The sequence below is a fragment of the Lissotriton vulgaris genome, chromosome 11 (assembly GCF_964263255.1).
Source record: "Lissotriton vulgaris chromosome 11, aLisVul1.2, whole genome shotgun sequence".
Classification (NCBI taxonomy): domain Eukaryota; kingdom Metazoa; phylum Chordata; class Amphibia; order Caudata; family Salamandridae; genus Lissotriton; species Lissotriton vulgaris.
The window spans coordinates 1085660814-1085687361 of NC_141699.1; the positions used below are offsets into that span (position 1 = coordinate 1085660814).

The following is a 26548-nucleotide window of genomic DNA, read 5'->3' on the forward strand; positions in this document are numbered from 1 at the left end:
ATGCAGTTAAACTCACATTCTTGCATACCTGGACTATTAGGAATAACTGTTTTACATTTGACAGATGGTTCTCCTGATATGCCTGTAACTTTAGCTCTGTTGAAAGACACATTCATGCAATAATAAGGCATGTGGCGATTATGAATTTGATCCAATTAAATCAGCAGTGTCTGATATATCTTTAATTAGGCCAGTGAGACATGAAGTCCATGCCCAAGAAAGGATCTTTACCTTCTCGATGCTGAATCCCTGGATTGTGGTGGACTCTGTGCACTGGTGGGGCACTCCTAATGCAACAAGAAGGCAGTGTCTATGGATTTCATGTATCACCGCCTTTGTGTACGGCAGCTTCTGGTTGTCCTCATAGCGAATAGTCTGAGAGTCATGGAGTACACAATCCAGCTCCTTCTGCACTTTATCTGAAAAGACACCATTAGTGTTAGAGGCTGCTGAAAGACACATGGAGGTATGGCACATTTTGCTCACGGCAAACTAGACTGAACTAGAGACCTGTCTAAGAATGTCTCCTATATGTGTAACTGTAAAGCATACTACAACCCTCTCCACATTTTCGAGTAGTATAAGCGTAGAATAAAACTGGGGAGGAGGGTGGGTCGCATGTGAAACTATTTAAGATACCAATACTGGAGAACCACAGTCTACAGGTAAGTAACTTATTTTCTTCTCCTGTATTGATTGGGGTATCTTTCATAGATTCACATGCTTGAATCAGAATAGATAGCACTTATCACATAGGTATGAATGTTCATACAAGAAAGCATGTAGAACACAGAGAACGAAATAAAACAGTACATCACCCGGTGTATATCACACTTATGTACCACTTATTTATATATTTATACACCTATATATATATATTAATCTGACAATGCCCAGGCACAGAATAACAGTGACCTTGAATATAGCCATTTTAAAACGTAAAAGAAGGTTGGAAGGATAGACGCTCACCTTATAGAAAAAGATTACGTGGCGCCGCCAGTCCCACAGCTGTATCAGCATTACTTACAGCTTCCAGAGAGAAATGATTTGTAAAAGTGTGCCTGATGGACCAGGTTGCTGCTCTGCAAATTTTCTGAATAGGCACACCGACGAAGAGAGCTGTTGAGGAGGAGACTGCTCTCGTAGAATTTGCTTTCACTGTTGAACATAGAGGTTTGCCTGCTTGCTGATTGCAAAACTGGATCGCACAGGAAATCCAACATGCTATAGTTTTACTCACGGAATGTAAGGTCATTTCCGCTGGTGTCGGAGGATTAGGTAAGAAAGACTTTAGGGTGACTAGTTTGTTTAAGTGAAAATCCAAAGGGACCGTAGGTACGATTTGTCAGAAGTATAAGAGAGACCTTAGCAAACTGAAGGAAAGGATGTCGAGTAGCGAAAGCATCTATGTTGCTTATTCGTCTGGCTGAAGTAAGAGGCAGTACAAATGATGTTTTCCATGAAATTAATTTAAGATCAGCCCTATGAATAGGCTCAAAGGGAGCTTTCATAAGTTGCGCTAATACATTGTTGAGATGCCACGGTGGAGGTAGGCGTTTAATTGAAGGAAACATTCTAAACAATCCTTTAAAAAATTGTTTTATTATTCTTGATGACCAAAGAGACTGTAATCCATTCCGCTGTCGAAATCTGGAAATTGAAGCAAGGATACTTTAATAGTAGAATGAGAAAGACCAGGTTTTGCCGGTTGGAGGAAAAAAGGCAGTATTTGCTCTGGCGGAGACTGAATAGGGTGCACTTCAGAGGTTGCACACCAATGACAGAATCTCTTCCACTTCAGTTTATAAGTCTTGATAGTGGAGGGCGCTCTGGCATTCACTAGGACCTCCCGACAGTCAGCATGTATAACTAGGTTGGCAAACTCAAAGTATTCAAGAGCCAAGCGGCTATTTACAGAGATGTTGGATCTAGATGGCAGACCTGGCCGCAGTTCATTATCAGTAAGTTCTGGAATGGGGGCAACAGCCTGGTTTTGCACTGCAATAGGAATAAAAGGTTTTTGAACCAGAATTGGCGAGGCCACCTGGGAGCTATGAGAAGGATTCTGCAGGGTTCTTTCTTCATCTTCCCAAGCACCCTTGGGGCTAAAGTAATCGGAGGAAAAGCGTGTAGGAAGGTTGAATCTGACTATGGTTACCCCCACTTTTTGCCTGGTGTTTTGCTGGTTTTCGACTGAGTTGGGCTGGGATCCTGCTATTCAGGGCCCCAGTCTATCTGCTTTCTCTATACAATTAATTCCATGTAATGTAATGCGTTTTTTATACCGCGCAACTGTCGCTCCAAGGAGCATCTAGGCACCACTGAATGACCCAGAGATGTATAAAGCGGTCAGGCTGCTTATGTCAACTGGTCCGACTTTCACACTAGTGCTCTAGCGTGGGTGTCCTGTAGCTTAAAAATCCAGGTTTTAAGTGCCTTTCGAAACTCAGTTTCCCTCTCTAATGCCCGAAGTTGGGGGGGAAGGGTATTCCAGGCTTTTGACCCTAAAACTGGTAATGATTTACCTCCTCTCGTACTGAGTCTGAAAGCTGGCACAGACAGCAGATTAGCATTTGAGGAACGTAGGGTGCGTGTTGGGTGATACCTAGAGAACTTCCTCCATAGGTACTTGGGCCCTAGGGAGTGGACGGCTCTGAAGGTAATGATCCGTATCTTAAAAAGGACCCTTTTGATTATTGGTAGCCAGTGTAGAGTGTTTAATGCTGCAGTTGCTGATGACCTCTTCGGCCATTTCAGCACCAGCCTGGCTGCTGCGTGTTGCACCATCTGAAGTTTATGGGTGACCATTTTGTTAGTAACTGCATATAGACTATTACAATAGTCTATCCTTGATGTCACCAGGGCAACTGTTACCGTTTTCCTCGCCTCCAATGGAAGTAGATCGAAAAACTTCCTTAGTCCCTTGATGATACTGAAACATGTCCCTGCTACTTTCAGTGCCTGTTGCTTGAATGACAGGGCGGTGTCAAAGTTGATCCCCAAATTTCGAGCCGAGTCGGTGGTGTGAGGCGGGATTTCTGCCTTCTCCGGCCACCATAGTTTGGAGACAAAATCATTTTGTGGACCCATTGGCATGATCTCAGTCTTGTCCGTATTACATTTCAGATGGTTTCGTATCATCGGCATATGCCACCACATCAATGCCAAATGATGATATCAACCTGATCAGAGGGGTAGTATAGACATTAAACAATGTTGGACTCTGGCTGGACCCTTGTGGCACTCCCGTCGTCAGTAGTTTCTCCTTTGAGCTAAATTCACCCAAAGTAACCACTTGTCTCCTGCCACTCAAGAAGTTCTTAATCCATTCCAGGACTTTACCGGTAATGCCAGATGGTATTAACCGGTTAATCAGGATGGCATGCGAGACCGTATCGAAGGCCGCCGACAGATCTAATAAGATCAGGACGGCCTTCTTACCCTGGTCCAGAGCCATACAGATGGTAGCAGTGGTGAACAGGAGGGCTGACTCGGTAGAGTGCTGTGCTCTAAAGCCTGATTGATTAGGGTGCCACGCCTCACTGTCTTCCAAAAACTTGGTCATATGTTTATTTATAAATGACTCTATGATCTTACACAGTACAGGGAGTAGTGAGATTGGTCGGAGGTTAGATAACGTGGTGCGGTCGGGCAGTTGTTTTTTCTGCAGCGGTTTAACTGCCGCTAGTTTCCAATCTGGGGGAATGTTAGCTGTGGCCAGTGAAGTGTTTACAATTTCATTGATCACAGGATTAACAACCTCCACAATCAGAAGTAGGAGCGCAGAGGGGCATGGATCAAATGGTGAGCCAGATTTGGCCGCCAATATTGCCCGGTGTGTCTCCTCCAAGGTAATTGGGCAAAAGGTCGCCAGCTGGTCGACCTCGTGACTCCCCTTGCGGCTACCACCTCCTGCCCCTAAGACAGGAACTGCGAAATCCTTCGTAAGGCCCTGTACTTTATCCTCGAAGAAGTCTGCAATAGTATCGCAGAGACTCTCTGAGGGCGGGATGTCTTGCACTAATATTTTGGGTTTATTAAAGCTGTTTACGATCTTAAAAATGGCTTTTTGTTTGTTACTAGCAGTTTCAATTGCTGCCGTGTAAAACTTAATTTTAGCTTGTTTAATCAGTGCATGGTATGCGCTCCTAGCTGTTTTATATTTGCTGCGCTCTTCATCGCAGTACCCTTTCCGCCATCTACGCTCAGCTCTTCGTACCTCGCCTTGTTTGACTTCAAGCAACTGGTCGAACCATGGAGCTGATTGTCTCTTTTGGCGTAGCCTATTTCTGCTTCTCATGGGGCCTACTATGTCTTTAAGCTTGGACATCCATTCACAAAAAATGTTGTTATCCGTGTCCGGATGTCCTGCAAGTTGGGGCCTACAATCCCTAGCCATCCCCGCCAAATCCGGATGGCCCATCACGGCTTTCCATTCCTCCTGTCTACCCTGAGTGCTTTTTCCCCACTGCTTGCCCTTCCTAGTGCCTTCTACTGATAGGGTAAAGGGTAGCAGCGCATGTTCGGACCATGTTTGGACCATGGGGTATTTGGCCTTAAGTGCATAAAGATTGGTAGAAATACAGTCAATAGTGTGGCCTGCCTCATGGGTAGGCTGTGTGGTAAGAATCTCTAGCCCTAGCACGTCCATAGTGTCCCTAAAAGAAATTGCTGCCGCATCTGTAGGAGATTCCAGGTGGATGTTAACGTCCCCGAGTATCGTAAAATTAGAGAACCGGAGTGCCAGAGTGCTCAGAGCCTCCCCAATACTCTCAAGGAAGCCCTTGCACGGGCCCGGGGGCGATATATCAAAGCACCCGCAAAAGAAAAAGTATCATTGATCTTGATGTGGAAGCCCATCCCTTCGGCCTCCTTCAGCTCTTGTAATTTAACCACGGTGCGGTTAAGTGAGTCCCTGTAAATAATGGCCACCCCTCCCCCCGTTTTTCCCCTCTGTCCGCCCTTTGTGTACAGTATCCTGGTGGTAGGGCGTGTACTATATCGGGGGTGCACCATGATTTGAGCCATGTTTCCGTGACAAAAAGACAATCTAAATTCTCTTCAATTATTAAATCATAAATATGTAGCGCGTGTTTGGGCAGTGATCTAGCATTAATCAACCCCCCCTTTAACTCATTTTTCCCAACCGTGAGAGCAGAAATTTGTGTCCAGAGGAAGGTTTTCTGACATCCCCGGCAACTCACAGGGCCCTTCCATAGTGATATATCTAGTTGATGCCTACAGATGTGGGAGCCAGACTGTAAAGATAGGAGCTCCTCCCTACTGAAATTCCTGGTATTAGCTAAACAGACAGCATTTCTGGCCCTATGCCCGGCCGGTGCACGGACGGGCGCAGACGGGCTGGACTCTGGCGTGACTCCGGCGCTAATACGGCGCGTCCGCTGACCGCGTCCGCTGCGCGGAGACATAACCGTCTACTTAAATACTGACGACTAGAGTGCAGAGTGTAATACCTCCCACCCAAGATGGCCGCTGCCGAAATGCACAGCCCGGGACCAAGGGACTCCGCACCTAACTCGGCTGAGTACCGCCCGGAGAGCGGGGAAATGCAGGTTTAAAACTACTGCCTAAATTAGAGCAGAGTGCAAGGTAAAATTAACAGTGAATACATTTTTGATGTATTAAAAAAGGAGAAAGTGCTGCGATAAATCCGTGGCACAGCACTACATAAGGGGTTTACACACACAAGTCTGTCAGTTCTCACAGCACATCTCCCGGCTTTCCGCCTCTGGAGGAGAATCAAACAGCAATCCATGTACTTTAGGTACATACCTGATTGGCTACTGGGTTACCCTTGTGAGTCCCTGTATATGGTACCTTAGGTACCCAGGGCATAGTTACCCCAGAGGCCTACCAGGGGCAGAAGCATGTATTATGCCACCCCTGGTTAGCCTTCCAAAATGGCACCACAGGTCTGCACTTGCAGCCTGGGTAAGGTGGTGTAAACATCCCTTACTGAGATATAGTATACCTATATCTACCTTTACATATAGACACATATTAACCTATAAGTCACTCCTATGGCAGGCCTTGACAATCCTGAAGGCAGAGTGCTTTCTTTTGTGTGAGAGGGTGCCCTAGCATGAGCTGAGCCCCTCTGTAGCTTTCAGAACCATCTCCTTATAGCTGATCTAGGATATAGCGCGCTTAAGGCAAGCTCGTCTGCGCTCGTTCGCGCCGTGTCCGGGCCCAGGGCCATACCTCTTACATCTCTACCCCAAAAGACCACTACATACAGTGCCGGAACTCTTCACAGTTTTAGGCCCCTAGGATTGGACTGCGGTCTGCATTTCTACCATGCAGAAGAAATTCCAGATACCTGTCCAAAATGTAAATTACCTCTTAAACCTAAGCAGGTCCAAGAAATGACACACGAGTACTGTATGTTTATGTTAAATTACAGATCCCTGCCTAAACACAGGGCGGAAATTGCCCTTCTGTTAGAAGAACGCATCCCAGACGTAGTATTCCTCACGGAAACGTGGCTTGCGATAGATTCCGACCCTGCCCTAGTAACAGCCCTCCCTCCAGGCTTTCAAATTACTCGTCAGGACCGACCTGAGGGGAGAGGAGGGGGCCTAGCAATTATTTACAAAGAACAGTTCCACTGCCGAGTTACTCCGGAAGCAATCCCAGACTGTGAGAGCCTAGCCTTCAGTCTGGAACTCTCTCCTAACAACTGCTTCTCAGGAACACTAATCTATCGCCCCCCAGGCCGTCCTAAGCAGTTCCACAATCACCTCTCCTCGATTGTGGCTGAACGCGTTAGCACTGCCTCTAACTTCACTCTGTTAGGTGATCTCAACCTTCATTTTGACACTGCGCTCGATCATACAGTCACAACGCTTGTAGATGACCTAGCTGCCTTGCAATTAATCCAACATGTCAAGACCCCAACACACGTCAAGGGCCACTTGCTGGACCCGGTGTTCAGCAACTGTGTAGACCTTGTAGTAGGACTACCAATCCCCCTCCCGTGGACGGATCATTCACTGGTACCTTTCACCTGGACCACGCTTAAGTCACCACCTACTAGACCCATGATAAGACACGCCAGATCCTGGGCGCGCCTGCCAGTTGACGCATGGACCAATAAGCTCGCCAGCAACCAACCCCTCCACAGTGAGGATCCTTGTCTAGCCAATCAGGCTTACGAAGACTGGATCACACAATCCCTGGAAGCCACGCTCCCTCTGAGTAAAATAACGCTGAAACGCTCCCACAAAACTGCCCCCTGGTACTCAGAGGCTCTCAGGGAAAAGAAACGCCAATGCAGAAAAATAGAAAGACAATGGCGTCTAGACTATTCTTTGGAGGCAACAAATCGATACAGAGACGCAATTAATGCCTACAAAGCAGAAATCAAAGCTGCCCATTCTGTATACTTCTCTGACAGAATTATACTAGCCAAATCCAAACCCAAAGAAATCTTTCAAATACTGAAAAAACTCACCAAACCCCCATCATCTAGCCTGCACGAGGCAAAAACAACAGCCCACTGCAATGACTTGGCAGAATTTTTCTACCAAAAAGTCAATAAAATCTACTCATCCTTCCCCTCTATAGCCACTGCCCCTTTAGCTAAGGCCAATACAAATCTGGCAGACACCCCACCAGAGCCTCCACTTATACTGGATCACTTCCCCCTTCTAGATCTTGAAACTTTAGAGTCCGTGGCTCGTAAGGTGAAATCTGGATCCCCCGGAGATCCGGCTCCGCCAGATGTCATGAGGTCAGCATCCCAGATCACCTTGCCAACCATAATGGACCTTTTCAACTCATCCATCACCTCTGGCACTGTCCCTCCCGTTTGGAAGTGGGCCATGGTCCGAGCCCTGCTAAAGAAACCCAATTTGGATCCCTCAGATTTTAGCAACTACCGGCCTATTTCCCTGCTTCCCTGGGTGAGTAAAATCCTGGAGAGATATATCAACCTCCAACTGGTGAATTTCCTGGAAAACAACCAGCTGTTAGACTCCACCCAGACGGGTTTTAGACCCAAACACGGAACTGAGTCCGCCCTCCTTGTAGTCACAAAGGAATCCAGAAAAATCCTAGATTCCCTGATTCTCCTTGACCTTAGTGCTGCATTCGACACGGTCAGCCACGACACCCTGCTGAACTGCCTGTCGAATGTCGGAATAATGGATAAAGCCTGGCTCTGGTTCGAGTCCTTCTTGAGGGACAGATCTTTTCAAGTATTTGATGGAGAGTCAGTGTCCATGAGTAGACCATTGAGGTGTGGAGTCCCACAAGGCTCCTCTTTAAGCCCTGCGTTTTTCAACATCTATATGAGGCCACTGGCTGAGGTTGTCCGTCCATTTGGGGTTAAGATTATTTCTTACGCGGACGACACCCAGCTGGTGGTCTCATTGGCGCAGGAGGCCGACATGCCACTGTCAGGCGGGCTTAGAAAGTGCTTAGAGGAGGTAAAGGGCTGGATGTCTTCATCATCCCTCAAGCTCAATGGGGATAAAACTGAGCTGATGCTCCTGGGCCCCTCTAACCCCACTTTTTTCAACTCCCTGTGGCCCCACTGTCTAGGCACCCCCCCAGCACCCAAGGACAACATTAAGAGCCTCGGAGTGTGGCTGGATAAGACCCTTTCATTTAACATCCAGGCTACAAAACTTTCGGCCACCTGCTTTGGCCTTCTTAGGATGTTAAAGAAAATCCTCCCCCTTCTACCCATGGAGGCTAAGCAGGTAGCCATCCAGGGTTTGATACAGTCCAGCTTAGACTTCAACAATGTCCTCTACCTTGGTGCTCCGGAGTACACCTTGCGCAGACTTCAGACAGTGCAGAACTGTGCGGCTCGCACACTGCTACAGCTCCCATGCAGACAATCAGCCAAAGCTGGACTGATCAGCCTTCATTGGCTACCAGTGCGTCAGAGGATCCTCTTCAAGGCCATGTGTATTGCCCACCAGGCCTTCTGGGACACAGGTCCTATGATCACCCGTGACCTAGTAAAACACTATCAACCCAGCAGAAGCCTCCGATCGAGCCAGGCCTTTATGGCTATAGCTCCGAGAATAAAAAAGACAAGGTCTGGCGGCAGGACGTTCACCTATAATGCCACCAAAACCTGGAATTCACTCCCCCTTCATCTTAGATCTAAACCCAACCCGTCTTTATTCCGAAAACAGTTAAAGACATTCCTGTTCAACCTCCCTCAGTAATCTCAGCTAGCATCTCTGTCCGGCTGCTTCTGGTGGTTCCTAGCGCTTGGACGCCCCCGGGCAGCAATCGCGCTTTTATAAATTTACTTTTCATTTCATTTCATAGCCATACCATATACTCTTAAGTGCATTATAATCCTCGCGGTTAAAGCTAACTTTGGTTTGGCTTTATCAAAACATGTTGTGGTTGATGTCAAACACTTTGGAATACTACCCCCCGCCAGTTCTGGCGGCAGGGTAGCATTCCACCCTTCTACAGGGAAAAGACATGTACACACTGGTACACCCGGTTAAAGTTAAACAGAGCCCCAGCATCACAAAATGGATGCTGCTGCCACAGACACGAGTCTGCACTCCTGCTGCTGGATAAAACTCCGGCAGGGGATGCCTGGACAATAGGTTTCCTGTCCAGGGAGCTGCTAGCACCTCCCCAGACAGGCTTTAGTGTATTGGGGCAAGGTGGGTTGCATTCAGTGAATGCTTTTCAGACACTGTCTGGGGCACACAAGGTGCTCCATGCATTTCCCAGTTCAAACCGGTTGCTGGGGTACTCTGCCCCAGCTCTGGCGCCAAACTGGACAAAGGGGAGTAATCACCCCCTCCCCAGGTCCTCCCATACGTTGGACCCTAGAGTTAGTCCAACCCCTAAACTTACTATAAGAATAGGAGCCCAGGGGGAGGAGCCAAGCAGGCATTCAAAAGGGCCGCATAGTCGCTCGGCTCCGTGAGCCCTTTCGCCCCACACGACTATCCTGGCGCTTATCCTGATCTAAGAGAACATATTTTGATAGGAGAAGAACTACGAACACCTACCGCGTGTTCCCGGAGCTCCGGTGTGCAGCGGATCCTCTGAATAGTCCCCGTCTGCCCCGCGGCCTAAGCGGCTACGAGACCGGGGCGTTGACTCTGCGGGGTCTTCGGCCACGCCTGTAGCATCGACGGCTGTTGATGGCCACGAGGAGCCTGCCGTTGGGTGCCGTTGACGTGAAAGACCGCTTCTGGCGGTGAAGACCCGGTCCGCTTGTTGGCGACTCTTGAGGAGCAGTGGGGAGACATTGGACCGGAGGGGGCGCTTGACTTTTGCCCCCCCCCCCCCATCCCCAAATTTTGTTGCCCGGGCATAACCAAGGTCTACCCCCGATATAGGCGGGAGGCTCCCGGCCGGGACTTTAGCCTTTTGGTGGCTCTCCTCTCTGGGGCCTCGCCCACAGTTTGTTTGCCCTGGAAGCACGTTCCTCATGGTGAGGCCTAGTCCCTGAGTGTGGTGAAGAGGGACGGGGCCGGCTGGATCAAGATGGCGGCGGATGCATTTCTCTATGACCCGAGTCCAGATCGGACTGCTGATCTGCAGGTGGGGCTGAGATGCTCGCATCATACAAAGGAGTTCATTTCCCGGGACGTGATAGCTGCTCTAGCTGTTTTGCACGAAACTATGCTTTGCCATGCCCGAGACTTGGGGGAAGAATGGACGCCATCGCTGTTTCGCCGTCCTTGGCGGCCACGCCCCGACTCCACGGGACTGCCGGTGAACTTGCTGCTGACCCACCGGAGGAAACTTTGGCTTCACGTGGGCACTGGGGACCGCCTAAGGTCCGTGCTCCTGTGCGGGCCGACTCGATTGCTTATTTGGATGTCACCTTGGGACATTTGCCTGGCCGGCGGCTGGAGATGGAGTGCTGTTTCTCTTTTTGGAATGGAATGGTCGTGTTGCAGCGATGGCTGGATTGTGTGCCTTTCCTCTCCTGGTTGGCGTCGTCGCCTGTGAGCTTTGGGAATCTTCCGGGACCGATGTTGATATAATTTGTTCTTGACTGTCTACACTTTGATGGGCTTGGATTATCGAACTCTTCCGTGGTTGCATCCCAGCCGGACCCACTTGCACTGTACGGACTTTTAGGATTGTGTTCTAAATTGATCAACGAGAGGACTTCTGGCTGTGTTACTGCTAGACAGGGTCAGGGATGATGTGGGTCATGTCAATTGGTGCTATTATTGTTAGACGGTGCAGTGGGTATGTTTAATTGATATTGTATCGTGTTTATACTAGTGGTTGGTTATTCTCCAGTATAGTATTGCTTCCACTCTGGGATTTCCGTGGTGTAGGGGTGAAGGGCGGGGCTGGGCGACACGATGAGGGCCCCCCTCCGCTTATTTTCTTCGCTTTTCTCCTTTTCTTTCTATATTTCGGGTTTCCATTAGGGCGACAGGCACGCGGCTGGGGGGGTAGGCCATGACCTTCTGCGGGTGTGCAGGGTGGGGGTAGTGGGATGGGTGTTTGTTTGTTCTTTGTTTGTATGGCCCTTTAGTCTTTCTTTCCTTTTTTAGTGTCGTCGTCGCGCATGCTCTTTGCGATATGTTTGGTGTTGAGGGGCGGGGGTAAGGTTTGTTATCCGATGGGGCTGTGCCCACCTTTCTCCTGCTTTGTGTATTCTGCCCCCCCGATGACTCCTTCGTATCATTGCTGATTGCCGATATCCTGATTTGCACATTGTTGCGGGACTGTGTACGATTGTGCGACACCTTCTTAGTTTCTTATTTGAAAAATTAACCTCTCTAATCCTGATTTTCAGCTGTTGTGTATGAATACAAGCCGCGCACTGTTACCCTTTCCCCTGGGGGCCACACTGCTTTAACCACGCATAATGCTTGCTTTACTTCTGCTTAGCGGCCGGCCGGGATGGCTGTAGGCCCATACCTGTAACTACATGCAACATAAATAAAGGTTAAAAAAAAAAAAAAAGAATAGGAGCCCAGTCCCTAGGACTTTAGATTACCCTGGACGAATCTCTGCAACATATATCTTGGACCTGTGACCTTCCATATTGACTGGAAGATGGAAGAAATCTCGCTTGTGGTCAAGGAGTGACCACCCTGTTCAAACAGGCACCAACAGCATGTTTGCCAGTCTGCATTTTTGAGGCTCCCGCCGGATCCCAAAGAATCTGCAACACAGGACATGGACTTCCAGACATCTCTGAGGCTGACCCGAGATCCCAGCAAAGCTGAGACCCGTAGCTGACACGAGAGACGTGGGACCGGAACTCCTGGACATCCTGCATTTTTGCTACTGCACCTAGTTCCCGAGGTATCCCGAAGTTGTGCATTGGGGTATTTGAAGCCCCTGCCCAGAGCATCTTTTACACCAAAGCTCAGAGGCCTACACTCCACGAGTGTTCAGTGGGCCTGCTTTGTGCATTTCAGCTTGACGCGCCTTCACGGTTCCTAGTCCGTTGGCTAGCGAGCCCCTATGAAGGCCAATCCTTTGTTCCTTGAGCTTTCCTAGTTGCTCCAGATGTGCTTTGACTCTCCTCCAAAGGAGGAGTCCCTCAGACCTTGCTGGTCTGAACCGAAGCCAAGCTTGTTATCTTGCGTGGGTTGCTGTTGCCACGGCTTGTTGGGCCCAATCCAGATTCCGACGCTACAGCTCTCAACATCCTTTGTGGGACAGCTCGAATCCAGCTCCTGGTCGTCGTTGACGCCTCCTGGTCCTCGTGGCTGAGGAGTCAAGCTTCACCTTTTTCACCTGAAATCACCCGATATTGGCTGGCATCTTCTCCTCGCCATCCTGGTCACTGGCTAATGACCCATACTCTGTCCCCTCGGCTTTCAGGTTCTTCACATCTCCGATCCACCCTTGGATCCACCCGGACACTTTTCCTCTGGTCACCTGAAGCATTTCTTTGCAGCTTTCCATTGGAATCGACGACGAAACCTGACACCAAAAGACACCTATGCACCCGGCTTCCCTGGGTGAGGTAACACGAGTACTCTGGTGTCCTAGTCTAAAAGGGTTCCATCGTCGTTCACCTCTAAGTGCCCTTATTCTTTCAAATTTTAACTTGTTCATTCTCCACGGAAAGTCAATGATGATCCGCGGCTGTGTTTAGACACTGCACGCGTCCCCCGTGGGCCTCCTGCGTCCCTACCTTGGGTGGTTCCTGGTTGCCCCAGTGGTTCTACAGGCCCTAGGCCTGCTTTCTATCCCTCACGTGGTTCTTATACAACTATTTTAGTATATGGTTTGTGAGGCCCCTAGGGCAATACGTATACTGTGCAACTTATCGTATGCTAATTAAGTTCTTTGTATTGTACTTTTACCTCTGAAATCATAAAAAGTCCAGAGGAGTTGTGTTTAGATTAAATACATATATATATTTGATATATACCTTGTGTGGTGTGCTTTCATTTGATCTTTCAAGAGATTATAACTGGTAAAAAAACTTGCTTAACTCACCTCTAAGTCTTAGCCTGAAGGCTGTTCTCCACAGCTACCACTAGAATAGCTTTCTATAAGGTTGACTTTACAACCTACCATCAATAAGGGTCGTTTGGACTGGTGCAAGGTGCCCACTAGAATAGTGGACATCATATACCAGGCCAACTTCTCACAAAGCATAAGCATAAATCTTTGACAAATTTATCAAAAACGCATCCCCTTATGATACCTGTTGGGGTAGCCAACTGGCAAGTAATTGGCATTTTAAGGTTCCAACTGGTTGCAAAAGGTCTAAACGTGGTTTGCCCCACAAACGAAAGATGTGCTCCAGCGTTCATTGGTGAAGTTTCCATTTGTGATTGGTTGTAATCGACCTGCTCAATGAGTCCGCTAGAATGTTGGCCACTCCTGGATCATGCACTGCTGTCAGAGTTATCTGACGTTGAATAGCCCAATCCCAGATTTGCTGTGCCTGCAGGTATAGCATAGTCAATCTTGTTCCCCCTTGTTTGTTTGTTTAAATAATGCATTCTTGTTGTGTTGTCTGTGTGGATTAAACCTAAAGCTCCAGGGGAGGCCCAGGATAGCCATCATCACTTACTGCTGAAAAGAACCAAGTACAAGGTTGTCGCAACAGACATGGCCAAAACCTTAGCCAGGGACGGCAGACTATATGACCAGGGAGACAAAGCTGGCAAATTAATTGCATGGCTTGACCGGAAATAGAGGACGAATAGCCTAGTACCTGAACTCAAAAGTCACGCAGGTGACGTACTAACACATCATCAGGATATAGCCAATGTATTCGCAGATCACTACAAAGTGGTCTACCAACACTGCTCTGACTTACTGGAGGAGGACTCGATGACATTCCTGGCGGACATCGCCTTGCCTACCCTTACGGCCAAAGAACGGCAAACATTGGACAGTGCCCTAACAAATGATGAAATATCTCAGGCAATTAAGAACCTCCGGCCAGGCAAAGCCCTGGGTCCTTAATGGAATACCCATTGAGCTGCACAAGCTTAAGCCTGACAAACTTGCACCCCACCTTAAAAAAATGTTTGTGGTGAGTAGAGATCGAGGCCAACTTCCACGTGACCAAAGAATAGCAACGCTAGTCACCATACAAAAGGAAGGGAAACCAGAGAGACAAATGCTCATCCTATAGGCCCATTTCCCTTTTAATTGGTGAACCTAAAATCCTTGCTAAGCTATAGGCAACCCGGATCAACCAGGTTATTTGTAAGTTGGTGCACCCTGACCAATCCGGCGTTATGCCTCATCGGAACACAGCCCTAAATTTGCATAGATTGCACAGTGTACTGGGGCGACTGGCCATAATCTAGGAAGACGCGATCGTGGTGTCACTGGATGCCACTATAGCGTTTGATACTATTGAATGGATATACTTATTCGCAGTCCTCAAGAAGCTGGGCTATAACTTTTGTCTTACTTATGGCTAAGTACAACTTTTGGTTTAACCATGGCTTGCTACAACTCTTTGCTTGCTTATGGCTTAGTACAACTCTTGGCTTACTTATGACTTACTGCAACTCTTGGCTTACTGTAACTCTACGCTCTAATGGCTTATTTCAAATCTGGCTTACTCATGGCTTACTACAACTCTTGGTTAATCCATGGCTTACTAAAACTCTTGGCTTACTTATGGCTTAGTACAACTCTTGGCTTATTCATGGCTTACTACAACTCTTGGCTTACCCATGGCTTACTACAACTCTTGGCTTATTAATGATTGAAATTCAGGAGTAAGACAGGAGTTCCACAATAGTAGGTCACAATAAACTCTTTGTCATTTATACCTCAAGTTTACAAACAACCACAGTTCTCGTGTCCAGGTACATATGACCTAGGATTTGCAGCCAGGCACTTCAGAAAATTGGTGTAAATTAAATCAAGAGTTATTTTATTGCCTCACCTTGAATATCTGGATACTTTATCATATACAAGAGACACCACATCAGAACTGTGGTAACAGTCTCACTGCCGGCAATGAAAAAATCGATCACAAGCTGAAACAGGTTTGCATCATCAAATATAGATTCTTTGTCACCTTCACCTTTGTTCTGCAGAGGTCAAGAAAGAGATTATTAACATGATTAGCATGAATATTGCTGAATAAATACATTTCAGGCATTTTAGCATGTTCAGTGTGGCAAAACGTCAAGGATTTTGTCTTCAGGGTTAGCTCACTCCCCCATTGTGGGAACTGGCTCGGACAAAAATGTACTTCCACAGCAATTATTTTGCCTGTCCAGCATGGTGGATTTAAAGTGACCAGTTTATACTCATATTGATGGTACATTTCATGCACCCACATAACAGAAGCCGCGGGTCGTCCTCCAAGTCTTTCCTATTCATTTGTAAAAGTGGAGCCATTGCTGGCCTCATCAAAGGGAAAACTACATTTGACACTATTGGAAACAAAATTGAGGGATCAACTTTAATGTATGGAGCTCTTCCCATGCCATTCTCACCAGTGTGGTTTCTGCGATCACTATGGCTACCATGGTGGTTCGACAAAGACAGGCCCATGTTGGTCTTCAGAAAAAAACAGAAGTGCAGATTGTCCACCAGTCCACCATAGTATGACCAGTGATAAATTGTGTTTCTGTAGAGCAGCTTCTTCATTTGAGGTGTCACTTCAGTGGAAAAAATGATACCCGCTCTTATGCCAGCTCTGGCGGACCACAGCTTGGTGGAGCAGGTGCCTTCGGCACTCATTCTGTAAAGAGGCTAGTCCTCTAAATTAAAAATGTGGCCATAAGTATCTAAGAAGTGCATCTTTGAGGGTGTTGTACATTGTTAAGGAATGCAGCGACCCTCTTTTCCTCACTGTCAAAAGCGGTGGCTGTTCATGGTACATTATGAACTGTATTTACTTCAGTGGCTTATAACACAGCCACTGCTCTACGGCTTGGTAAAGTTCAGCAAAATGGCAGAGGCGAAACAGTTGGAGACTACATGAAAAACAGTGTGGCCGCTGACTAAATTTCGGTGTCTTTGTTATGTTTTTTAGTTTTTTACTTTATTATGTGCCTGCCCATAACCTGCGGCAATATTACTTTTATTAGAACATTGGAAGGTTGAGCACTCCATTGAAAACAATGGAGTGCTACGGGCTTCTAGCGGCTGGTAGAAGCCCGGAGCATCAACATGCCAATGCTTAACAAAGGCCTCACAGAACCCAAGGGTATTTCAAGCCCCCACGGCTCCGTGAGGGCTTTGTCTCAAATTTGAACATTCTACCTTCTAGGGGCGGAATGTTCTAATAGCCCTAGAGCCCTCCATAAAGGCCCACTTTCTTGTTAAAGGCTACTCTGGAGTAGGCCTTTAATGGCTGGTAGAGCCCACTACGGCAAGCTCTAAGGCTATATTAGAACATTGGAATATTGAGAGCTCCATTGAGGACAATGGGGTGGCTCAGGTTTAATAACGGCTGGTATAAGCTTTGATTTCCAACATTCCAATGTTTGTCTCTATATTTCTCCCTTTTTAATTTAGAACATTCTACCCTCACGGATGGAATGTTCTAATAGCCTTATAGCCCTTCTGCCTCGTGCTATACCGGTTGTTAAAGGCTCTTGCCTGCATTATAGGCACAGGACACTCGGGTTCAGGGCCTTTAACAACCAACATAGCCCTCGGCAGCTGGCTCTAAGACTATGCATTGTTGACCAGATGCTTTGCAGCATGGCAGACAGTTCGTAATGGCTTTTAAAATGGCTGTCTGATGTTACCACGTTTTCTTGCAATCAATATGGTCTTGACTTAACTAGCTAGCCAAGGACATCTGACTTTCATCCCTGCAATTGTATTCGCAACAGTTAAAAATATTATTTTAAAGGTGCCATTTGTCCATGGAATGGGCAAGTACTCTCTATGTTTCATTTATGGAAAGCTATACGGGGTTCCCCTGACTGCTCCTCCGAAGGCTCCCCGACATTATTCCCAAAGTGGGGCTTTCCCCTGTGGATAGCTTCCCCTTTGCAAATCAGTTACTACCACATCCTAGGGATCAATAACTGATCAATGGTTTGTGACGCGCAATTGTGGCCACAAAATGATGATGCATATTCTCATGACTCATAACTCTAGTGTGTGATTGAGAAAGAGTCTCAAAATCACTTTTACGAGTTAGGAAGACTTTTCTGCCTCATACAGGGCTTTTGAGATCATAAATGATATCTCCTGAATGTCACTTTCTGTATATAAATTGCTATGGTGGATGTGAGTTTTTTTAAAACACCCATACGTAGTGCAAAGGGAAACCATCTCTTAGTTGCTCGAAATTAATTTGCAAAAATAATACAATTGTGGACTGTAACCAACATTTTAACAAATATTCTATAATGTATTATAGAAGGCATTTATGAGTACTGAAATAGTACTCCTGCAGTACTACGTGTATTTTAAGTGGAATTCACATAGGTACAGGTGGAAATCTCCACCTATGCATGCCTTATTTCTCATGTGCGTGTAGGTTTGTGATTTTGGCGCAAATGTGGAAATGGGAAGGAGGAGTAGCAAGAAAAAAGAGATAATTTCCACAAAATGGGAAGAGAGAAAAGGAAAATGTAGGTGAAGCACAGGGAGGGAGAGGTAAATACAAAACAAACACCTACTAAAAATAATTCAGTTGTAGTACACTAAAGTAACATCTACATATACTCCATAGTATCAAAGTTGAAACCGGCTCAATTTTTCTACAGCTAATTATTTAGAGCAAGTCACACACCTCACATAGACACTCAGGGGCCTATTGCGAGTTTCAGTGGCTCAGAAGCGGGCGGTAAACCACGCCATGCCCCCGCACCACCTGCCAGCCTGAGACTTAAAAGTGGTCATTAGGGTAGGGGGCGTGGCAGTACCACAGAGGTGCCTCTTTCAAAGGTGGCATTTCCTTTGAAAAAGGCACTGCAATGGCACTACACAACAAGGTTCTTGCATGGCATGGACTCGAATGTCCATGCTGCTCAGGAACTGGTGGGCATGCACACAGGGGGGCACATGTTATGACCCCCTGTGTGCACCATTTCCTCTCCACCATGGTGTTTATGAAGGAGTAACCTCCATGACACTGCCGGCGGAGGGGAAGCTCGTAATATGCTCAGCGGGACATATATTGTGGCCTTTAACCACAGCAAAACGGCGGTCCCAGGGCGGTCTGACCATCCACCTCATAGTGAGCCACCAGACTCATAATTGGGACTTCGGTGGTATTTTAAGGGAATCAGATAGGAGGCAGAGAATAACACTGCCAGCACCAAACTGGACATGCAAAAAAATGAATAAATGGTCATATGAATTTAGACACATTGTAGACACACATATACATCACATTGTAAAAATATGTAGACAATGTACAAATTAAATAAATAAATAAATAAATAAATAAAATGAATGTAAAAATGTTGTCATATTACTTTAAATACATCAGACACCTGTATAAACCAAGATTTTAAAATATTTAAAAAAAAGAAAGGAAAGAGTACCTGTCTGGTCACTTCTGCATCACAGAAAGGCTTCTGATACAGGGTCACAAAAAATGCAATGCTCTGCCAAGCATGCAATCGGTCACTGTGTGGTATGCTACCCTTCTGAAAATATGTTTCAGCGCCCTACAATAGGCTAGGAAGATCTAAATAAAGTGTACCAATCAAAAAAGTTTAAAGGAGAAACCCTTTTATGAAAAGGGAGGGGTTAGGTACTCTAAAACAAATATAAGGATTCCCTTTTCATGTGTTTTAAGTAAAGAGACTGAGATCTCTAGGGGATCCAAACCAGGGATAGGTAGTGAGACATATGTTGTATCACAACTTCAGATACAGTCTCTTTACTTAAAACACATAAAAAGGGAATCCTTATATTTGTTCTAAATAAAGTGTACAACACTGTACTGTGGGAAAATGGCCCTTTTTGCGTGGTCTCCCTATTTTGTGGCTGAATACCTCCACGGCATGGAAAGCTAAATGTCACCTATGCACTGTAGCACTTATTGTGAAATCCATTAATGTGACAAGGAAAACATAACTTCAGGCCTACCTTTGCAGCCTGAGTGCTAATGTTCACACCTGCCACCCGTCCAGTCAACATAATCCCTTTAACCGCAGAAAAAGCTTGGTTTGAGTGATTAATAAGTCACTTCTTTGTAAGCCTTGTAGCCCACAAGGTAGGGGGGCATAGTAATTAAAAGTGGGACTTATAAAAATGTAATGTTACCATATCCCTGCAGTGACAAGCCCCCCAAAGCTATTTTTACTGTGGAAGGTTCTGGCTGTCCAATGAGAAAACTAAAGGACAGATTAATTCTACAATCTCAGGTTTGGAGTCAGCAAGAAAAATTATTCAACTACTAATTTAAAAATGTGTTAAAAATCCAATATAATGGTAAAGTTAGTTTTTATAAATATTTAGAAAAATTAACGTTTAGATAGTTATCTTTTTCCTGCTTGGAGCTCCTGGAGGTGAATTTGCATGAGCCTGACAACAGCTATCCATCCAGTGCTTGACCTTAATGAGGGGTGAAACTGCTCCAATAGCAGACAGTGGCCTGGGTGTGGGAAGTTGTACTTCTTTACCCATGCGCAAAGACCCTAAATTGTTAAAAATGCATATCTCAGGTTCCCCTTATTGGATTTTTGTCCTTTTGCTGTCATTTTATTTATGAATGTTTACTCTAATTTAAATTTGTATTAATTGGAGTGGGATTTTTATTAGGTTGACTTTTTAACTGTTTTGGGACTTCTAAACGTTTTAGACATTTTCTCTATGTTAAGCCTGTCTGCTCTATGGCATCACTACCAGGTGTTGAGCTCAGTTTTAAATTACTGAAACCTTGTGTTGGACCTGAAAAGTTAGTGACTTTATTTCTTGTGGAAGACTACCAGCCATCCCAATTAAAATTCACTTTCTTACATGTAGAAAACTGCACATATATAAGGAGTTAATGATTCTGGGACCGCTACTATAATAGAGCTATGGAGATTTTCATGGTTGGGTCATCGTATGTCACCCAGCTCTGAAAGCAGCCCTCTTGCCTGTACTGGCAGAATGGCCAACACAGGTCTGGATCACTTACTGTGCTCCCAGCAGAAATGTGTTTCTAGAAGGTAACATTTCCTTCTGTGATACCTCTTTCCCGACTCTCTTCAATTCAAACATCTACATACAGTAGGTGGAACACCGCCTACACTACGTAAAAATATATTTGGGCAATTTACACCTAAAACATGCCTGTGAAGTTACTTATAGCAACTTTATGGTTCATTATGAGTTTTACATGTCCCCCTTCCTCATATAATGGCACGGGTACCCTTACTCTTAGTACTAGGCATAAATCTCTGCCATGAGAAAACTTGCATTTAAGCATAGATTTACACCTAAACATAGGCATTAAACTATGTGTGCAGAATGTACTCCCAGGGATTTAATTTGTGAATACGGTCAATAGAGTTTACAATGCCCCAATATGTTACTCGGATAGTAAATAGAGGGACTACCTTTATAACTTCAGTTCATGAACATATAGTTTGGTGTTCATCAGTTGTATATCATAAATCTGATACCAATATGTACTAGATCTGTACATGATGGATTAGCGGGTGGCATATCCTCATTATTCCAATGCACTTCTGGATTTAAAAAGACCATATATGAAATGGCAAATATGTGTATTTTAATTTGAATTATCACATAGAAAGAATAGTAAACTGCATAACAATGCAGGGACAGTACACTTCAGCTGCCAGACTCCAGCTACATCTCCAATCATTCTTTGAGTTAATCTTTTCCTTTGACCCTGTACAGCACACCGCTGAATTTCTTTTAGGTTTATCTTGTACAAATATTACATAGACCCAAACTATTTTATATGAACTGGATAATATGTACAACCAAAAAAGCCATTTATCTATCTATCTATCTATCTTTCTGTCTGTCTGTCTGTCTGTCTGTCTGTCTGTCTGTCTGTCTGTCTGTCTGTCTGTCTACCTATCTATCTATTTACCTATCTATCTATTTACCTATCTATCTATTTACCTATCTAGCTATAAAACAACAGTTAAAAACGGAGGGCCTTATTTAAGATTTAGAGGACGGGAAGTCAAAGCTGTGGCTTTCAATGTAGGAAAGATTTTCTGGACGACTGCCATCAGTTTTGACTCAAACCATACAAAAGTTTTTGTTTTTCTGAGGCAAACTTCTGAGTTTTTTTTCTGCCCCTCAACTTCAGTTTTTCCGTTGCAGTGACACACTGGAAAAGAAAGACATTACACAGGGAATCCAAAATCCAAAATTAAGTTTGGCTGTATAATTTCCTTGGCCTCTACTCCAACGGGGTCTGCGTCAACCGGCAACTTAAGGTCCGCCTGTCTCTAAATGAGGCATGTGGGTCCTTCACATTTGCAATGGAGTACCATATCCGCCAAAATTTAAATCTGGCCCAAGGTATGTTTCTAGCTCAAACGTGTAAAACCACTGAATTTCACCAGTCATGTTTTGAAACACAAGAAACAAAATACCCTATGCACACACATTCGAAAGTACAAACAATCGTCATATCATTGGATAAGTACAAAATGCAAAGGGTAAGGTAGCAGAATGACGAAGGAGTCTTGTGTAGACTGAAATCCTCAGTTCTTTAGTTTCTTGACATAGAAACAGCAGCCAGCCGACAAGTGTTTCATCGCTCACGCGAATCTTCAGGGCTCGAACGCTACTGTATACGCAAAGGAGGTCGCTCTGCCGGTGATACTTCCGACCCGGTGGGGCCCTTGACCAATACAAGTAAAAGTAGAACAATGAGGAAGGTCACAAAGTCGTGAGTTCAATCCGTTTCTATTTTGTTGTAAAATTGTAGAGTATCCATATTGTAGTGTAGCAGACGTGATGCAAGACGAAAAACGCGAATTGCGCACCAGCATCTAGATCTCCCTGGTCACGGAGTTCCTGGTATCGGTACCAGGAACTCCGTGACTCCATCACCGGCAGAGCTACCTCCTTTGCGTATACAGTAGCGTTCGAGCCCTGAAGATTCCCGTGAGCGATAAAACACGTGTCGGCTGGAGTGGTCGCTCCCAGTGCCCCTAGCGCCTCACTGGTATCGTTAGCAGCGCTCTTGCCGAATTTGCTTCGTGATTTCAGCCTTCAGCTGTGCCTGGCTGCCGCTTTGCTCTGTAGGCGCTTTAACCTAATTGTGATTGTACTTTTATGCTGCATTAGCGCTCTTGCCGAATTTGCTTCGTGATTTCAGCCTTCAGCTGTGCCTGGCTGCCGCTTTGCTCTGTAGGCGCTTTAACCTGATTGTGATTTTACTTTTATGCTGCATTAGCGCGTTCTCCCCAAGCGCTCTGTTGTGCTCCCCCCTCCTCCATTTTGTTTGTTGTTGTCGTGCGCAGCCCGCCCCGCCTCCCAGGTGAGCCGCCCTCCCACAGACTACAAACGACGCTTCCCGACCTGGAAGCGCTGTGACTCGCTCAACGCTTTGGCCGGAGTGGTCGCTCCCAGTGCCCCTAGCGCCTCACTGGTATCGTTAGCAGCGCTCTTGCGGAATTTGCTTCGTGATTTCAGCCTTCAGCTGTGCCTGCCTGCCGCTTTGCTCTGTAGGCGCTTTAACCTAATTGTGATTGTACTTTTATGCTGCATTAGCGCTCTTGCCGAATTTGCTTCGTGATTTCAGCCTTCAGCTGTGCCTGGCTGCCGCTTTGCTCTGTAGGCGCTTTAACCTGATTGTGATTTTACTTTTATGCTGCATTAGCGCGTTCTCCCCAAGCGCTCTGTTGTGCTCCCCCCTCCTCCATTTTGTTTGTCGTTGTCGTGCGCAGCCCGCCCCGCCTCCCAGCTGAGCCGCCCTCGCCCCTCCCCCTTCACTATCCATATATGACAGTAGTTCCCGCGCGCAGCGTTCATGCGCAGCGACCGCGCCCAATCCGCGCCGAAGGTGCGCCAAAGGTAAGCCCGTCTACGCCCGTCCGCGCCTGGACCGCGCCCAGCGCCATACCCCCTGGCCCTCGCGCTGCCCAGCCCTCTCGCATTACCTACGATGCCGCCACCCTCCTAGCCCTTAACCCCGGTCGTGCCCCCAACTGCGTCCAAGCTGCTCCTGGACACACCCATGGACCTTTCTCCTGCTACTCCTGCAAATTCAGCGGCACCGACAACATCTCCGCTACGACCACACCACAGATTCCCGACCCCAACCACCTACAATGCATCCTTCTCAACACCCGCTCGGTCCACAGACACGCCATTGACCTATGGAATCTACTAGACACCATCTCTCCAGACATCGCCTTCCTAACGGAAACATGGATGAACGCTTCCTCCGCCCCAGACATCACCATTGCCATCCCTGAAGACTATAAGATCACTCGCAAAGACCGTACCGGCCACACAGGAGGAGGAATCGCTATCGTCCATAAGAAATCAATCCGCATCTCAACCAGCTCTGACGCCAACCTCGCCAACTCCGAACACCTTCACTTCCAGATCCACATCGACCCCAAGACCACACTCAGAGGCACCCTCCTCTACAGACCACCAGGACCCCGCGCAAAATTCAGTGAGGACATCACGGACTTCATCACTCCACACGCGCTCCCCTCCAAAGACTACATCCTTCTGGGAGACCTCAACTTTCACCTTGAAAAGATCAACGACCGCAACACCACCACCCTCTTGGACAACCTCTCCAACCTCGGACTTAAACAACTGGTCACTTCCCCCACCCACATCGCAGGTCACACACTCGACCCCATCTTCACCTCCAGCAATCATGTCTCCTTCAGCCACACTACGGATCTCATCTGGACTGACCACAGCTGCGTTCACTTCACCTACAACAAGCCAAAACCCACCAACCACCTCCAACCAACTCTGCAAAGAAACTGGAACAAAATCACCACCGACCAGATCTCCTCATCGCTCCTTCTAAACACCCCAGCCCACTCTTCCAACCCAGACCAAGCCGCCGCCAACTTCACCCTATGGTTATCCAACACCGCCGACACCTTAGCACCACTGAAAAAACGTCAAAGCAAACCTGGCAACAAGAAGGCCTCATGGTTCAACGATGATCTTAAGTCCAAGAAACTCTGCCGCTCCCTTGAAAAGGCCTGGAAAAAAGACCCAACCACTAGCACCAAGGACGCCTTCAAAAACGCCACCCGCACTCACCACCAACTAATCCGCAAGGCCAAGAAAACAGCATTCAAGGATCGACTTGACAACAACGCCCACAACAGCAAGGAACTTTTCAACATCGTCAAGGAATTTTCCAATCCCTCGGCCAACTCCAACGACATCACACCCTCTCAAGCCCTCTGCGACTCCCTAGCCTCATTCTTCCACAACAAGATTGCAGACATCCACAACAGCTTCGACAACCAAACTGGAGACCAACCCACCCAACCATATGCTGCACATTCTCCCCCCGTGAACACCCTTAACGACTGGAACCCAATCTCCACTGAGGACACCATCCGCCTGATGAACTCCATCCACTCAGGATCACCCACAGACCCATGTCCTCACCACATCTTCAACAAAGCAGACTCCGTCATAGCACCGCACCTCCGAGACGTCATCAACTGCTCCTTCAACTCCGCCACCTTCCCGGAAAACTGGAAACACGCTGAACTCACCGCCCTTCTGAAAAAACCCACAGCGGACCCCACCGAACTCAAAAATTACCGCCCCATTTCGCTCCTTCCATTCCCGGCCAAAGTAATCGAGAAAGCTGTCAACAACCAGCTCGCCGCCTTTCTCGAAGCCAACAAATCCCTCGACTCCTCACAATCTGGCTTCCGAGCAAAACACAGCACTGAGACCGCCCTCATTGCAGCAACAGACGACATTCGAACTCTACTGGACAATGGAGACACAGTCGCCCTCATCCTCCTCGACCTCTCTGCAGCATTCGACACAGTCTGCCACAGCACCCTTCTACAACGCCTCAGAAACATCGGAATACAAGGAAAAGCACTTGAATGGATCACCTCGTTCCTCACCGGAAGAACCCAGAGAGTCCGCCTCCCACCATTCAAGTCTGAGGCCTCTGAAGTCATCTGTGGCGTACCACAAGGATCCTCACTCAGCCCCACCCTCTTCAACGTATACATGAGCCCCCTCGCGGCCATCGCCCGCCAACACAACCTCAACATCATCTCTTACGCGGATGACACTCAACTGATCCTTTCTCTCACCAATGACCCCGGCACCGCCAAAACTAACCTACACGAAGGAATGAAAGAAGTTGCCGAATGGATGAAACACAGCCGTCTGAAACTGAACTCAGATAAAACAGAAGTCCTCATCTTAGGTACATCCCCCTCTGCATGGGACGACTCTTGGTGGCCGGAAGCCCTTGGAAAAGCACCCATCCCGACAGACCACGCACGGAACCTAGGCGTCATCCTGGATTCTTCACTCTCAATGAACAGACAAGTCAACGCCGTCTCTTCATCCTGCTTCAACATTCTTCGCATGCTCAAAAAAACATTTCGCTGGATCCCCACCGAAACCAGGAAAACAGTCACCCATGCTCTGGTCACGAGCCGTCTGGACTACGGAAACACCCTCTACGCAGGTACTACCGCCAAACTCCAGAAGAAACTCCAACGAATCCAAAACGCCTCAGCCAGGATCATATTAGACATCCCGCGCAACGAACACATCTCTGGTCACCTGAAAGACCTCCACTGGCTACCCGTCAATAAGAGAATCACTTTCCGACTGCTAACCCACGCACACAAATCACTCTACGACATCGGACCAGAATGCCTCAACTCACGACTGTCCTTCTACACCCCCTCCCGCCAACTACGTTGTTCCAGCCAAGCCCTCGCCACTGTACCTCGCTTCAACAAGACCACCATGGGAGGCAGATCCTTCTCATACCTGGCAGCCAAAACTTGGAACTCACTCCCCACTTACCTTCGCCTTACCCAGAACCACCTAGCATTCAGAAAGCAACTTAAAACGTGGATATTTGACAAGTAATCCTCCTCCCCTTCCTAAGCGCCTTGAGACCCTCTGGGTATGTAGTGCGCTATATAAATTACTTGACTTGACTTGACTTGACTGTTTCTATGTCAAAAAAATAAAGAAC

General features: G+C 47.0%; 1 protein-coding gene across 1 annotated transcript in view; it reads right to left on the reverse strand.

Moving 5' to 3' along the window:
* Window positions 1-26548, reverse strand: part of LOC147684182 (cytochrome P450 2J2-like) — an 88059-nt gene that overhangs the window by 15684 nt on the left and 45827 nt on the right. The window contains exons 6-7 of the mRNA XM_086944595.1: window positions 15359-15506; window positions 232-419 (exon numbers count right to left, since the gene is read on the reverse strand). Coding sequence (XP_086800721.1) covers window positions 232-419; window positions 15359-15506 — 336 coding nt within the window. The remainder of the gene's footprint in view (window positions 1-231; window positions 420-15358; window positions 15507-26548) is intronic.